The following is a 16,070-nucleotide window of genomic DNA, read 5'->3' as shown; positions in this document are numbered from 1 at the left end:
TCCTTGAAGGCGGGGAGTGTTAAGGATCCGTCACTTCCGCCTTTGTTGTTATTATATACTGTTAGGATTTTTAGTTTCAGATAATATTGTTGTTAAGATTTTTGTGTGATATGGAGATTACTTTAGTAAAACATAAAAATTAATGTTTGTGAAGGAAAAAGGAAAACGTGGCAAAGGAACCGGAAAAGCAGGAGGAGTTGGGCAGATATCGAGATGGCCATGAGGGAGATACAGCCGTAAAGATGCATCGAGGCTGCGAGCGGACATTTTTGATATTGGTCACGAAGGAGTTGAGGCTTCCCTCAACATTGTTGAGGCGACATCGTCATATATTGCGATTGCAATTCAACCTGCATCTCAGGTTTTATCACCAAGAGTGAGTCATTGTTGGAGGGAGCCAGCGCCTAGCTATTACAGGCCGATACGCCATTTTGTCCTCGAAGAGGCTGTCAGGTTAGTGCATCTTGTTTTGTCATTGGGATTTCCATATCGACCTCATCGTGTTGATTGCCGTTGGTTTACCTATCGGCTCAATTCCCATATCGACCTCTCACCTCGTAACTCCTCATCCACAGCCGTGCCAATACCTGCCTGTTGTTTTGCCATTCTGCACGATTTCTACCTTCACCGCATTGGGATTTGTGCAAGGACTTTGAGGAATGTTACATTCCACTCACATTTGGCGTACCATGAGTTAATTGCTTTGAGAGCATTGGGGAATGATGGTACCATCATATGTATTGGTCATTTGATGCAAGTGATATTTTCATTGTACTTTCTTTAAGTGTTATTATTGTGTATGTGAGAGTTCTTAATACAATATTACTTGTTTTGTTCTACAATTGCATTGGTGTGGTTTTACCATGGTTTATTGGAACACTCAAAATAACATCTTTCTGCCGTGTTCCCGCTCCAGACACTGAGGTGCACCGTAACCGGGGTTTGGGGAGGTAATACGTAACAATATATATATATATTTATATATATATATATATATATATATATACATTCACAAACACACACACAAACACACACACACACACATATTTATATATAATTATAGCCTGGAAATCCTTATAGCCGGAAATAAATTGCATTAAATCAGACTTTTTCCACCTTTATTTATAGTCAGGTTCACGATGTTAACAAATATAATTTCGTTCAAAATTTTGGGAGATTAGCAAACCTATACATTTTTGGAATCATCAGAGCATGGTTAATCCGAAAATGAATGTTGGCATTTGCACAGACACAGATTTTGGATTTTCAAAATGGCCGCCATAAAATACATATTTTGCGCTATCTCGGATTCGAGTCAACCTAGAAACTTAATCAAATATGTCAATCCTATGTTTTCTGGGTCAAGGAATCCAATAAAGGCCTCAAAATAGTGCTCAGGATTATAGAAAAGCAACAAACAAAGGTAATTGAAAACCATTGTCTTTATATTTGTGATATAACTGTATTACATAATACATGATATTGCAAGTCCTTTGAAGTTAGAGGTATGGGTTTATAAAGCAAGAAAGCAGCCTTGTTAGTATCAGATTGAACTATATGTCCTATACACAGGATCTACTAGGTCTACACCGTTCAGGAATATGCTTTTACAGATCTTCATCACCGTCATTTTCGCAAAGGTGTCTACGCAAATGCCAACATTAATTTTTGGATTCCTCATGCTCTGAATATTCCAAAAATGTATAGTTTTGCTAATCTCCAAAAATTTGGAACGAAACAACATAGTGAACCTGACTATTACACCTCCTAACCCTATAATTTCCAAGTGAAAAACAAATTCTACAGATTTCAGAAAATTAATTAAAAATACAAAACTAGATTATCTTGGTTGGATAATTGTCCACGCCACCCCTCTCCCTGAGTTAATACTTGATGGAAGCACCTCTGGCAAGAATTACAGCTGGGAGTCTGTTGGGATCAGTCTCGACCAACTTTGCACACGTTGATTGGGCATTATTTGCCCATTCTTCTGTACAAAAATGTTCAAGCTCAGTCAAGTTGCATTGCATGGTAGTTCTTTCAAAGTTGCCATTGGCCTCTTGGTGGCCTCTCTGCTCAGTCTCCTCCTTGCTTGGATCATCGAGTTTGGAGGGACAGCCTGATCTAGGCAGGGCCTTGGTGGTACCATATGACCTCCACTTTTTTTCTTTTTTTTTGTATACAAGATTGAGGCTCGTGTAAGAGCGTGTAAGAGCTAATCTTAATGATTGTCTTGACTGTAATCCAACAGATATTCAAGGCCTTTAAAATATTTTTATACCTATTTCCTGATCTCTGCCTTTCCTAAACTTTATCCCGGAGGTCTTTTGCAAGCCTGTTGGTGCTCATGGTTGAGTCTTTGCTGTGAAATGCACTTCCTAGCAGAGAAAACCTACAGGAACAGCTGATTTTATTCTTAAATAATCAGAATCATGACAATTAAATAAAGGTGGAGGCAAATTAACTTGGTGTGTGATTTTGAAGGTGATTGATTACACCTGAGCTCATTCACAATTGCTATTATATGGGGGAGGGGGTGGACACTTTTCCAACCAAGATATTCTAGTTTTGTATTTTTAATTACTTTTGTGAAATTCCTAGAATTTGTTTTTCACTTGGAAGTTGTGGGATACGATGTTTAAATAAAGGTGGAAAAAGTCTGGTTTAATGCAATTTCATTCCAGGCTATAAGGCTACAAAAGGTGAAATTTTTGAAAGGGCGTGTAGACTTTTTGTAGGTACTGTATATATAGTGAGCTTTGTATCTCCTCCCAAACCACTAATCACAGAAAGTTGAAAATGGTACCATATTAATCGCCATGGAGCAGTGCAGGTAGAATTTTTTCTGATTTGGATAAAAACATTTCATTATTCACCTCGATAAGGATGAATTGCCAGACGAAGCATGCGTACACAAATTGTAGATGAATGCGCAATGTGCACATGTCCACCAAGATTGCTGACAAAAGGCACCTGGGACATTCAGAAACATTTCCTCTCCAGGATTTAAGCATAGTCATGTGTATTAAATATATTCAGAAGTAACATTGATTTAGGAGGGCATTTGGCCCATAAAACCTGTGCTACATCGACACCACATTAAATCAATCTAACAGTTTATCAACTTAAATTTACTGGGGATGGGGATGTGAGGGTGGGGGAATGTGAATGAGCACAGTGAGGCAAGCACAGCATTGCCAGTGTGTTTTATCTATACAATACTACCCAGCCCATGGTCCCCAGTGCACAGGCGTGCTTTTTGTTGTGTTGTTTGTAGCTCTAATTTTGTTTTTGGGAATTCTAAGGACGAGTAAACAAGTGTAGTAAGGGTGCATCTGCATCACTTGCCAGGAGCCAATCAGCGCACCTAGTCTTGCAGAGCCAATCAACATCGGCTCGCGACTTGTCGCCAAGCCACACGAAGAATAGTTCACATATGCTTTAATTGTTTGGGTATTTATTAACGTGAATACAGGAATCAAAAACTTTTCGTCCAAATCACAATGTTTTTGACCTTGCATCACCTGGCTGGCTCCTTGGTGATTGATATGGTACCATTTTCAACTTTATGTGACCATTGGTTTGGGAGGAGAAGCAAAACTGACACAGCAACATTGGATCTTATTAATAGATTTGAAAAGAGACTTTCTTTGTGCGTTTGGTTGATTTATGTGCAGTGCTGAACCGCTGGACTGAATGAGTTTAAAAATGGTGGTTGTACTCAGATGGATGTGGGGGGGGGGGGGGTGGAGGGTGTGGAGAAGAAGAAATGTTTTGGGTGGAGAAAGAATTCCATAGTCCATGGATTCAGGATGGGGGGTAACCCCAATTCATTTTCTCTATGCAAATGTATATTGTACAGCGCCACATTAGGTGGGTACCGGTATTGCAAGTCATAACCATATAAAATCATAGAAGTGGGGCAATTCTCAATTGTGTTTATTGGACTTATAAACTGAACTTTATTGTACATATTATATTTATTGGACTTTATTATACCTGAGCTTCTCGACGGAATGAGTCGATAACTGGTGGTTGTGCTCATGTTGTGTACTGGAAGGTTTTTGGCAGTGAAGTAAATTCATACTCCTGGATGCCAAACATGTTTTAATATTAAAATTATAAAATAATACATCAAAGCAGAGACGCTGTGCATGACGAACCAAAGTATATGTTCTGAATGCACTGCTGAATTCACTATTCACTGCTGAATGCAGTGAATGAATATCTATCTATAATTCCAGTAATCTCTGTGTGTATGTTTGTATGTTTGTATGTTTGTATGTTTGTATGTATGTATGTATGTATGTTTGTCTGTGACCGCTGTTTCTCGACAACCACGGGTCCGATATACTTGAAACTTGCCAGGTATATTGCTGGGGACCCGAGGATGTGCCTTTTCAAGGTTTCATATTAATCGGAGAAGTAGTTACCGAGCTATGTCCAAAAAACGATTCAACCAATCAGAGAGCAGCGAGCTATCACGTGTGCCGAACGTGGCGAACAGACTCTGCCTCGGACGGCACATTTGAGAGCGTATTCATTTATTTCACGTTGGAAAACTATGTTGCCGTTAAACTATGTTTTAAAACTAATTAAAACTAATTTGCGATTCATCGTAACTGCGATTTGCGACCTTCCGGACAGTGAAGACTGCACTTCCGGCAGCCAATCACAGAACGCGTTATTGCGTAGGCGTGGCCGATGTGAGAGCGAGCCGAGCCGACCGCGTGCGCCATTACGGTTCGTAATTCGATTTCTTCCGGAGAAAATAATAATTTCTCGATTTCTTATGCGCATTATTTCTCCCAATTCAGTCAGAGCGAAGGGCGGAAGCGAAGAGCGTTGTTTTTTTTGTTTACGGGCGTACGGGCGTACGGGCGGGGTAGAGCGTACGGGTTGCGTTATTTTTTTTTTTTGGCAAGGAACGGGCACCCACGTACGGGCATGCCCTAGTATAGTTAAATGGAAGAGCAGGGAGGGAGTACATTAGGGCTGTCAAACGATCCGAGACCGGGACGAAATCCCGGCGGTTTCGGCTTTCGAGACGGTCTCGGGACGGTCCCGAGATATATTGATTGACGCAATTTCTCGGTAAAAAAATCCCGGTTAAAATTCCAACTTCTTGCAGATATTTTCCATAATAGAGGCATTTATTGAGCCTTGCTTTCATTACTCTGCTTCTGCACAAGCATCATTTTTCGCAAGTGCAGCTGAACTGACACAAACGATGATAGATAAAGTGAACTCACTGTTCCAGGATTTTCCCCTTGTCAACAAACAATGCACTTCTTAAGTCATATTTATAAGCCTATAATGCATTTCGGATAGTACACGTTGTGGTGGTTAACTTAATCACATGTCGCGGTTAACTTATTCACTTGTCGCGGTTAACTTATCCGCATGTGACGGTTACCATTACGAATGTTTGGTCGAACCCACGCACACGGACGTTTGGTTGGTTTGACGGTTTGAATGTGAAAGTATTTTGGTTATCTTATCTCCACTTTAGGCCTGATAAGTTGGGTAGTGGGACGGGTAGTGGGACGTGCGTCAGGTCGGTGAGCACGCTATATTGAACGCTTAGCGTTAGCGGTGGCCGATCATCTGCATGTAGGCGGTGTATTTTATTTCATCCCGGTAAATGGAAGCTAAGTCGGAATTAAAGTACTCAACATCAGAAATGAATTTTTTTCATTGTTGTTTATATATTGTAATGAAATTCCATTATTTCTGAAGGCTTTTTTTAAATTTATTTTTTTATGTTTTTGTTTTTCCTTTTTTTTCCTTTTTTCCTTTTTTTCTTTTCTTTTTTTTCCTTTATTTCCCTTTTTCCTTTTCCTTTTTTTTTTCCTTTTTCCTTCTTTTCCTTTTCCTCAAAAAATTCCTTTTTTTATTACTTTGTATTACTTTGTCAGGAACCGAGCCGACCCGAGATCCCGTTATGAAAATTGAAAATTTATCGAGACGGTTCCGAGACGGGATTTTGAATCTAGCTAACAGCACTAGAGTACATACTTAGAATGTGCTAAGAATAGCCTGGTTCATGTGCTCGAGTAGCTTAGATTTACACCTGAGTTAGGGATCTGCCAGAGGTAAGTTGATAGTAAAACGTGCACTGAGGAGGTGGAGATTTTAAACGTTATATCAGAGTAGATTAAGGTTGTATTGTGTTCGACCTCCTTTAGATACATACACACATACATTAATAAACACGTCACAATATATAATGCAACCCACATGTACTGTCACAATACATAGCTGCCTCAAAGCAAATTATTGGAAAATCAACATGTTCAAATTTGTTGGTTTAATGGAGTAAATCATTCCGTAAACACGTGAGGTGAAAATTTAGGTTATGATCAAATGTAATAATACTTAGTTGATTAAATTTGAGTATTGTTTCATTCAAGATATTTTCTGTTTATTTGTGAAATTAAATACATAACTTGACCCCCCCTCCCCCCCCCCCCCCCCTCGTCACTGTTTTGTGAAAATGGTTTTTCTTTCCTTCATAGTATTTGCTTGTTTCCTTGATTTTCTTTTCTCCCCCTTACCTCTCACGAACATCTTACCCTCTGTCCAGCGTTTTGAAAACAGAGCAAACTAAAAAAAAACTTTAAAAAACTCTATATTAATTCTTTCTCTCCTCCCGGACACGTGCTTGTTCGCTCTCCTCTTCGTCTCGACTTGTGCCCCGCCCCCTATATCTCGTATTTCTTCCACCTCTGCTCCTGCTTTCTCAAATCCACGTTCTCACTGAGAGACTTTTCCCAGATTGTTTTTCATGGTTTTGTTTAACTATTATTTAAATATGTTTAAACCGCAGCCGTGATGCTGACGCCGCCCCCCCCCCCCCCCCACCCCCAGAATTTCCATATTTTAAACGTTTCCCAGTGTACATCCTGGATTAGAATAGGTACACCGTATCCCTGCATGTCGTAAGAGACGACTAAGAGGGTTGGCGTCAGGAAGGGCATCCGGCCATAAAAACATTGCCTCAAAAAGAGAACCATGACAATTACAACTACATGTGGGCAGGGTACAGCCCGAAGAGGAGATCGGTTTCTGAGCTTTGGGACATGGAATGTAGGGACAATGACAGGGAGATCAGGAGAAGTGGTGGAAGTATTGGTCAGAAGAAGAGTGGACATATGTTGTGTGCAAGAGACGAGATGGAAGGGAAGTGGTGTGAGAATGGTGAAGGGTAGGCAGGGACAGAAATACAAGTTTATGTGGCAAGGGTGCCCGGAGGGTGTGAATGGTGTTGGTGTCCTGTTTTCTGAGGAGTTTGTAGACAGTGTGGTGAGTGTGACTAGAGTGAGTGATAGGTTGATGATGGTGAAAATGATGATTGGAAAGCTCTTGGTGAACGTCATCTCGGGATATGCTCCGCAGGCTGGTCGGAGCGATGAAGACAAGGACAAGTTCTGGTGTGCTATAGAGAAGCTGATGGAAAACGTGAAAGATGAGGAAGTTGTTGTGGTAGGAGGAGACCTAAATGGGCATGTGGGAAGGAGTATGGATGGTTTTGATGGAGTTCATGGGGGTTACGGATATGGTGTGAGAAATGGAGCAGGTGAAAGGATTTTGGAGTTTGCTGATGGAGCTGATTTGTTGATTTGTAATACTCAGTTCCAGAAAGAGGATAATAAGCTTGTTACATACACGTCAGGTGGGTCGACGAGAACCGTTGACAACCTGATGGTGCGTAGGCGAGATAGGGGGCACCTGCGGGACACAAAGGTGATCCCGGGGGAGGAGGCTGTTTCACAGCACCACTTGGTTGTCTGCGACATAAGGGTGAAAGGTGCGAGGAGAGCTCGACGGGTGAAGTACCAACCGAGAATGAAGGTGTGGAGGTTGAAAGAGATGACAGTAAGGGAGGCATTAAAAGAGAGGCTGAGTAGGGCCGAGGATGATGTGGTTAAACTTGAAAGTGGTTGGATGTCAATGAAAGCTCTGTTGGGAGTCTGTTGGGAGCCGTTGGTGAGGTATGTGGATGGACAAAAGGACCACCGAGGCACTCGGAAACATGGTGGTGGGATGATGAAGTTGGAAAGAGGATTGACGAGAAGAGGAAGAAGTTCAAGGAGTGGCAGAAGGCGAAGGGTACGGGAGCAGAAACAGCAGAGCATGAAAGTTATAAGGCAGCCAGGAAGACTGCAAAGAAAGAGGTAGCAAAGGCGCAAGAGGCATGTCGGAAAATGTTCGGAGAATGCTTGGATTCGGAAGAGGGTCAGAAAGCAGTATTCAGGATTGCAAAGCAGATAGCGAAAGAGAGGTGTGATGTGATGGGGGTGAGTTGCTTGAAGGATGAAGTGGGACAAATCGTTGTCGACCCAGATGGAATTAAAGGAAGATGGAAAAGATATATGGAAATGCTGTTGAATACAGAGAATGAATGGGATGGCAACATAGAGAGTAACCCAGTTTTAGGACCGGCAGAGAAGATAACTGAGAAGGAAGTTGAGGAAGCGATAAAAGCAATGAAGGGTAGAAAAGCGGGAGGGCCGACGGGAGTTGTGGGAGATATGTTGAAGGCAGCAGGAAGTTGGGGTGTGAAGAGAATGACAGAGATCTGTAATCTGGTGGTGAAAGAAGGCCGCATTCCAGTGGATTGGGAACTGAGTACCCTCGTCCCTCTATACAAGGGGAAAGGTGACCCTCTGGAGTGTGGCTCGTACCAGGCGATAAAGTTATTGGAGCATGGAATGAAGGTATTGGAAAGGGTGTTGGAGAGGAGGATAAGGAAGAAAGTGAAGATCGACGAAATGCAGTTTGGATTTATGCCAGGAAGAGGAACGACAGACGCGCTTTTCATTGTGAGGCAGTTTCAGGAGAAGTACATGGAGAAGAGGAAGAAGTTGTTTCTTGGGTTTGTTGATCTGGAGAAAGCATTCGATAGGGTTCCATGCAAAGTATTGACATGGGCATTGAGGAAGTTAGGAGTGGAGGAATGGTTGATCAGAGTCGTGATGGCAATGTACAAAAGAGCACGCACAGCTGTAAGGACGAAGGACGGGAACAGTGGTGAGTTTGAGGAGAAGGTGGGAATGCATCAGGGGTCGGTACTAAGTCCACTACTATTTGTAGCTGTGATGGAGGTGCTGGCTCAGAACGTAAAGGAGGGTTTACCGTGGGAGTTGTTGTATGCAGATGATCTGGTGTTGATTGCGGAAAGTATGGATGGACTGAAGGAAAAGATGAAGAAGTGGAAGGAATGTATGGAGACAAAAGGTCTGAAGGTGAATATCGGAAAGAAGAAGGTGATGGCAAGTGGTAAAGCATGTGGTGAGGTGGAAAGAACTGGGAAGTGGCCCTGTGCTGTGTGTAGGAAGGGTGTCGGAGTGAACTCTATTCAATGTACAATGTGCGCTGAGTGGGTTCATCAAAAATGTAGTGGTCTGAGAGGGTCATTAACCAGTGTGGCAGCTACATTCAAATGTAAGGTGTGCACAGAGGGAGCTGCAGATGGCGGAAATGTTGAGTTGGATCTTGGAGACGGCGTGAAGCTGGAAGGTGTGAAAACATTTTGCTACCTCGGAGACATGCTGAATGGAGAAGGTGGATCGGACTCGGCAACGGTTGCTAGAGTGAGATGTGCATGGAAGAAGTTTCGGGAACTGAGTGGTGTGGTGATGATGAGGGGAGTGTCGTTGAAGCTGAAGGGAAAGGTGTATGCTGTATGTGTGAGAAGTGTTATGATTTATGGAAGCGAGACATGGGTAATGAACATAGAGCAGTAACGAAGGTTGGAAAGGGTGGAAATGCGAATGGTTCGACGGATGTGCGGAGTATCGTTGAGAGAGAGGAAGACAAATGATGAATTGCAAAAGATGATGGGAATAGAGCCTGTGATTGATGCTGTGAAGAGGACCAGGTTGAGATGGTTTGGTCACGTGTTGAGGAAGGATGAAAGTGACTGGTTGAGAAGAGTGATGGAAATGAATGTAGAAGGAAGTAGAGGACGGGGAAGACCGAGAAAGACTTGGCTAAAGATGGTGGAAGAAGAAATGCGGGCAAGGGGGTTAACAAGGAGAGATGCAGAAAATAGGGCAAAATGGAGAAGATTGTCATGGGGACGGCAAGGCTAACCCCCGCTCTAGTAGGGGAAATGGCCTTTAAAATGCATGCTGTGTTGTGTTGTTGTTTCTCACAACACCTACAGATCAAATATCAGCACTTTTCATACCAGCAACATCGCAAATCGTATTCACATAACACTCCCGTCAGCTATTCGATCATCTGCCTACTAACTTACAGCAAAATATAACGAGGACAATTTTAATGTTTGATGAAGAAAAATCTTCACATATTAACCCATTTATGGCATTTACCAAAACAATTGTTCGCGCTACACAACTTTTGGCTATTGACGAGATAATTGTAGTCGTGAAATAATTGCATAAAATAATTAGAAATATATCTATGGGAAAGGTCACATTATTCTTTTTTTATTACTGCCAATTATTGTACTTTTATTGTTAATGTTATTATTTATAATTTTGTTTTCCAATACAGTACCATCGGACCCCGCTATTCACGGGAGATACGTTCCAGAAAAATCTGCGAATAGAGAAACCCGCGAATAGCGAGGCACTATTTCAATTGAAAAAGGGGGGGATCGGTTTCCGAGTCACGAAAATCCACGAATAGAGAGGACCAACCCGCGATGGCGAGGCAAAATGCGCGAATGGTGAGGCAAAGCCAGAGAATGTAAATGATAATCCGCGAAGGTCGATGAAAGTCCCGGAAATGGCGAGACAAAACCCGCGAATATTGATAATCCGCAAAGGTCGATGAAAGTTTATTGAAGCAATGTGCTTACAGTTTATTAAAAGTGCTTAACCAGATTAACCATACTGCACTGTGAACCAGGCGAGCAGCTCCAATTTGTTGCTGAGGCTCATCACTTTCTTCTGCCTCTTGGTAGTCGATGCATCTCCGGCACTGGTCTTGCGCTTGGGAGCCATAATTGAACGATGAGCAGAGCAAGTAAAAAAAAAACAGGTCAAAGCAACGGGATGAGAACAATGATCGAGATCGAGTACACAGTCTGTATATGTACGATTGCAAGCATTGTGGGCAGCTGTGGGAGAAGTGAATCCCCTGACATTTTTTGTGGGGGATGTTATCGGATGATGCCGTATTGAGCCTATCTGCTAATTTCAAGAATAGATTTAATGAAGCATTTGCATTCTATAATTCGCGGGGTTGACATGCTTTCATAGTTGGTGGAACATCCCCGAAGCGTTTTCATTGTGTAAGATCACTGATGATGCTTTACCATAAATTACAAATTGTAATAGATTTAATGAAGCGTTTGCATTCTCTAATTCGCGGGGTTGACTTTTTTTCGTAGCTGGCGGAACATCCCGCGAAGCTCTCGATTTATAGTGCAGCTAAAATTCACGGCCGTGAAAGCCATGAAAACGCGAAGCACAGAGCAGTGAATGATGTAGAAGTAGGTCATGCTCGCAAATGTCACTGTTATTGTTATTACTTTTGCCATTTGAAGTGGTCTTAGAAAAATGCCCCGATAAGGTGGAACAATGCTCAAACTGCTCTATATACAGCTTCCCGAGGTGGAAAAGGCAGTAAAACATGGGAATTCCTCTGGATTATTTGCAGTCAAGTGAAGTCCAAAGCAACATAGGCTAAGCAATGGTGAAAATAGTATGGATTCCTCTTACTCGTGATACAATTGAGGGTTCTGAAGTGTCAGCTCATAATACCCTCTCCCACCAGTACCGGAAGCGGCGCTAAACGGTACACATTTACGAATATAATTTGCATCATCCCAACTTCGGAACTCCAGGTGAGGGTGGCAACTGAAGTCACTCCAACCTTTGCCATATGACCCATAGTCCCCTTGGCAAGTTTAGTTGGTTAAGATTGCATAATGATAAGTAACGACTGAATACATTGACAAAGAAAATATATAGAAGATCTTGACACAAGTGGCCACACGGGCCACCTCAGACCAAGGTTTTTGCGCCTGAAGGAGTTTTTGATGGCACTTGGTACCCGGGCCAACTTCTCTCGAACCCTGCACATGTTTTCTGTAAACATAGAGATGATGTGCTTTACCAAAATGCTCTAATTTGGTCTCATCTGTCCACAGGACATTCTCCCAGAAGGATTTTGGCATGTTCAGGTGTTTTGGCAAACTCCAGGAAGGCTTTCTTATGTCCCTCTCTCTCAGCAGTGGGGTCGTCCTGGGTCTCCTACCAGAGAACCCCCTTTCATTGAGTTGGCGACGGATGGTACGAGTTGAAACTGTCGTACCTTGTGTCTGAAGGTCAGCCTGAATCTGTTTGGCAGTTGATCAAGGTGCTTTCTCCACCATTCGAACAATCCTTCGCTGCAATCTTTGATCAAGTTTTCTCTTGCAGCCATGTCCAGGGAGGTTGGCGACAGTGCCATGGGCCTAAAACTTCCTGATAACATTGTGTGCGGTGGACACAGGAACATCAATGTCTCTGGAGATGGACCTGTAGCCTTGAGATTGTCCCTGCTTGGCTACAATCTTGTGCCTGACCTCCTCAGACAATTCTCTGGTTTTCTTTCTTTTCTCCATGCTCATTGCAGTACACACAGTGCAACAAAACATCAGAACGATTCCTTTTCTCCATTCAAACTGGTTGAATGAGTGATTTTTATATGGCAGGCACCTGCACTCACCACAGGTGAATTCAATTCCAAAGTAAAGGGGAATCACCTGCTTGAAATCAAATTCTTTCTAACAACTTCTAAAAGGTGCCAATAATATTGTCCAGGCCATTTTAGGATTTCTGTGTGGAATAAGCTAAGATTTAGTTATTTTTTCAGCTTTTTTTGTTTTATTCCACTGCAAAACCAAAGAAATACATATGTGGATACCAAAAGATTTTTTAATTTCAACAATTTTCTGGAAGAAATGGTGCATTATAAAACATATATAATTGCATTATTATTATTTGATTTGCATTATTTTTATTTGATAAATGATTTTGATAATTTGATAATGCATTTGATAATTTGATAATGCATTTGATAATGGTGCATTATTTGATAAAAAGTGCAAAGGTGTCAATATTTTTGGCCACGACAGTATATACAGTAAATATATATATATACACACACACACACATATATATATATATATATATATATATATATATATATATATATATATATATATATATATATATATATATGTCAATATATATATTTTGGCCTGGTGTTGGCTTAGCGGTTAGGGTGCAGGCTTGGGATCCTCGGATCCTGGGTTCAAATCCCAGTCAATCGCTGAATTAACACCAGGGGGGTTGACTTAGGCTGTCATCCTTCCGAGGTCGGCAAATTGATTACCATTTAACTGGTAATTCCCTGTGTGTCGCAAGAGGCGACCTACAGGGTTGGTGGCAGGAAGGGCATCTGGCCATAAAACATTGCTTCAAAAAGGGGACCACGGTGCCCGAAAAAGGCCAACCCCCGCTCTGCAGGGAAAAATGGCCTCTAAAGGTGGTTTATATATATATATATATATATATATATATATATATATATATATATATATATATATATATACACATTATATAAATAAACATATATATGTATGTATATATAAATGATCATACCAGAAAACCAATGAATATTTTTTAACAAATTCATGATATGAAAGCAATTGGTTGGCTCAAAGTTGGTTTCATATAGAATGTAGAAAACACAGAAAAACAATGCTTTTTCTGAGCATTCCAACAACTATACATCTTCACCAATAACCTTTCATTGCCCTTTATCCCACTATCGTAGACAGTAGACTGCCAATAAAGTTGTAAGACATCAGACAGAGTTATTAATGGTCGTTGGTTCATCATTAAAAATCACAGTGTGCTGGAAGACAGAGAGGTCTATTGTTGACAATGATGATGATGAACTTGTGCTTCCTTTGAGGAAAGCTCACATTCCGCATGAGACCAAGACATGATCCAATGGTGCCGCAGGCAGTCATCAGTATGGCTGTTCCACCTCCGTTCTGAGTGCTGTAATGCTCGTTATTCTTTATTTTATAAGGACTCTCCAGGCAGGTGCTTTCATTGATGAGGACTTGAATTCCATCATCAGTCACTACAAAAATAACCATTTGCTCAAAGTATCCTTCATATTTTGTCATCTCACACAGTCGTCATTAAAGGCTAGATCTATTTTTGCTGATTTGTCTTGATGATGAGATCTAAAGGCAGAAACTATTAAGACTCAGGAACTATTAAGCCTTTGCATATGATTTGCATATGCATATGAACCTTTGCATATGAACCAAGCACATGATGCTTGAATACAGGTCTGTACACACTTTCCCTTAGGAGTTGTTGCCCTTGAAAATAAAATACGGTATTTCTTAATAGAGAGTCAAACATGCAATGTGGAGTCAAACAGTATACAGGCCTAACCGAGAGCCTTGATTATAAAGCATATTTTTTGTATTTCTAATGATGCCCGAGGGAGAAACAGTTGGGTATCGTCAGACCATGCATATTGGCATTAGGGCCAAGATGTTTGATGTTTTTATGGTATGACCATACATTTTGTTCCTTTGACCAAGGTGCAGGCATATTGTATTTGACAAGCTTTTCATGGCTTTGCTTTACAATATAGTTTGGTCTTCGGCCAAAAGTGCAAGTACTCAGCACTGTCATAATGTTTCGATTTTTTTTGGCCAGTTTTGGATAAAATGGCGTTTCTCAATAGTGAAATACCCATTTTTGACAATAGGGAAATACAACAGTAAAATAAGTGTCTTGGATGTTTCCCAAGACTAAAGCTTTAAAATTCTGGCTTAAACCCTGCCCAGTCAGTGTTGTAGATCTTGTTTAATTTTCCTGATACCTTTTCTTATATTATTGCATTATATTTTTCGATTATTTCATTACATTGATTCATATGTTGCAAAAGAGAGGTCTTCAACCTTGGAAGAATAACTCAACAGCATTAAATGGAATATAAATGGACTTCAACAAATAAGACACAAAGTAGGAAAGAGGAAGAAAGTACTGGAGGAGTTCGATTCCTGATACAATCAGAGTTGACTCTAAATATTGGTAGTTACAAGAGCATGCCTCACTGAATAGCAGTCAATCGAAGAAAATAAAATTTCATGTCTCATCCCCAATGAGAAACCATGAAGAAGTGCAAAAATTAAATGACGAAATGAAGAACTTTCCAAATAATGATCCAACAATATAGTCATTGTGAGTGATTTCAATACAAAAACGGGTAATAAAAAAACAAGATAATGAAGAAGCTGTCATAAATTTCAAAATACGCATAAGAAAGGAAAGAGGAAGTGTATAAGTGAAAAGGTCTATGAAAAATACATTCTACATTATGAAGACCTTTATTTATATGTTGAAGGCTCCAGGCATGGACTATATAGCCCTCAGAGGCCAGGCCTTAAATAAAAGAGAAGAAAAGTGTATGATGTTTGTTTGCGAGAAGAGAGGTTGAAGCTAGCCCGGTAGCTATAGTTTGAGTGAGACAGAAAGTAAGACCAGCAATCCTGACACGGAGAGCGCAAGATGGTTCCGGGCACCACTTTAACGCTCCTAAGTCTGAACGGTAGTACGACCCTGGGCGGTTGCTGTCTACAACCTACTACCTAAACCTAAAAGAAGGACTACAGAAAATGGACACGGATAAGTCCAAATGGAGTGAATAATATGAGGAAGAGAAAGATTAAATTGTGGTCAACAACAATAATGTAGCAACAGATGTAACAGCGTGAAAAGCTTTCAATACTACCAGTGACCATACAACGACTAAGAAGTAATCTAGTACTCAAGCTAGAATGAGAAAGACCAAGAAAGAGAAAGGCTCAAGCAAAAGTCACTATGTCTGGATTGCAAGAGTGAAATCAGAGTTCCAAATTGAGCTGAACATATTTATATATCTAAAAGATAAAGCAGACGTCGATGAATGGAAATATGAACATACAAAGTTGATGAAAGACACAGCCTTAGAAATAGCAAAGAATGGAAAAGGAACCTTCAAGCTATCAGAATTTATTAACAATAAAAAGGTAAGAA

At 40.9% G+C, this 16,070-nt stretch overlaps 1 protein-coding gene across 13 annotated transcripts in view; it reads right to left on the bottom strand.

The window, feature by feature from the left end:
• Positions 1-16,070, bottom strand: part of LOC137440265 (nuclear factor 1) — a 409,428-nt gene that overhangs the window by 364,205 nt on the left and 29,153 nt on the right. The window contains exon 3 of one of the 13 annotated variants that reach the window (XM_068136636.2): positions 10,780-10,964. The exons of the other annotated variants lie outside the window; for them this stretch is intronic. Within the exon in view, the coding sequence (XP_067992737.1) occupies positions 10,828-10,964 (137 nt within the window). The 3' untranslated portion in view covers positions 10,780-10,827. Of the gene's footprint in view, positions 1-10,779; positions 10,965-16,070 lie in introns of those variants that run through there. 13 annotated transcript variants of the gene reach the window in all.

This window comes from Myxine glutinosa, chromosome 1 (genome assembly GCF_964187855.1).
Source record: "Myxine glutinosa chromosome 1, kmMyxGlut1.1, whole genome shotgun sequence".
NCBI classification, from domain to species: Eukaryota; Metazoa; Chordata; class Myxini; order Myxiniformes; family Myxinidae; genus Myxine; species Myxine glutinosa.
This window is presented reverse-complemented; position numbering and strand designations above follow the sequence as displayed.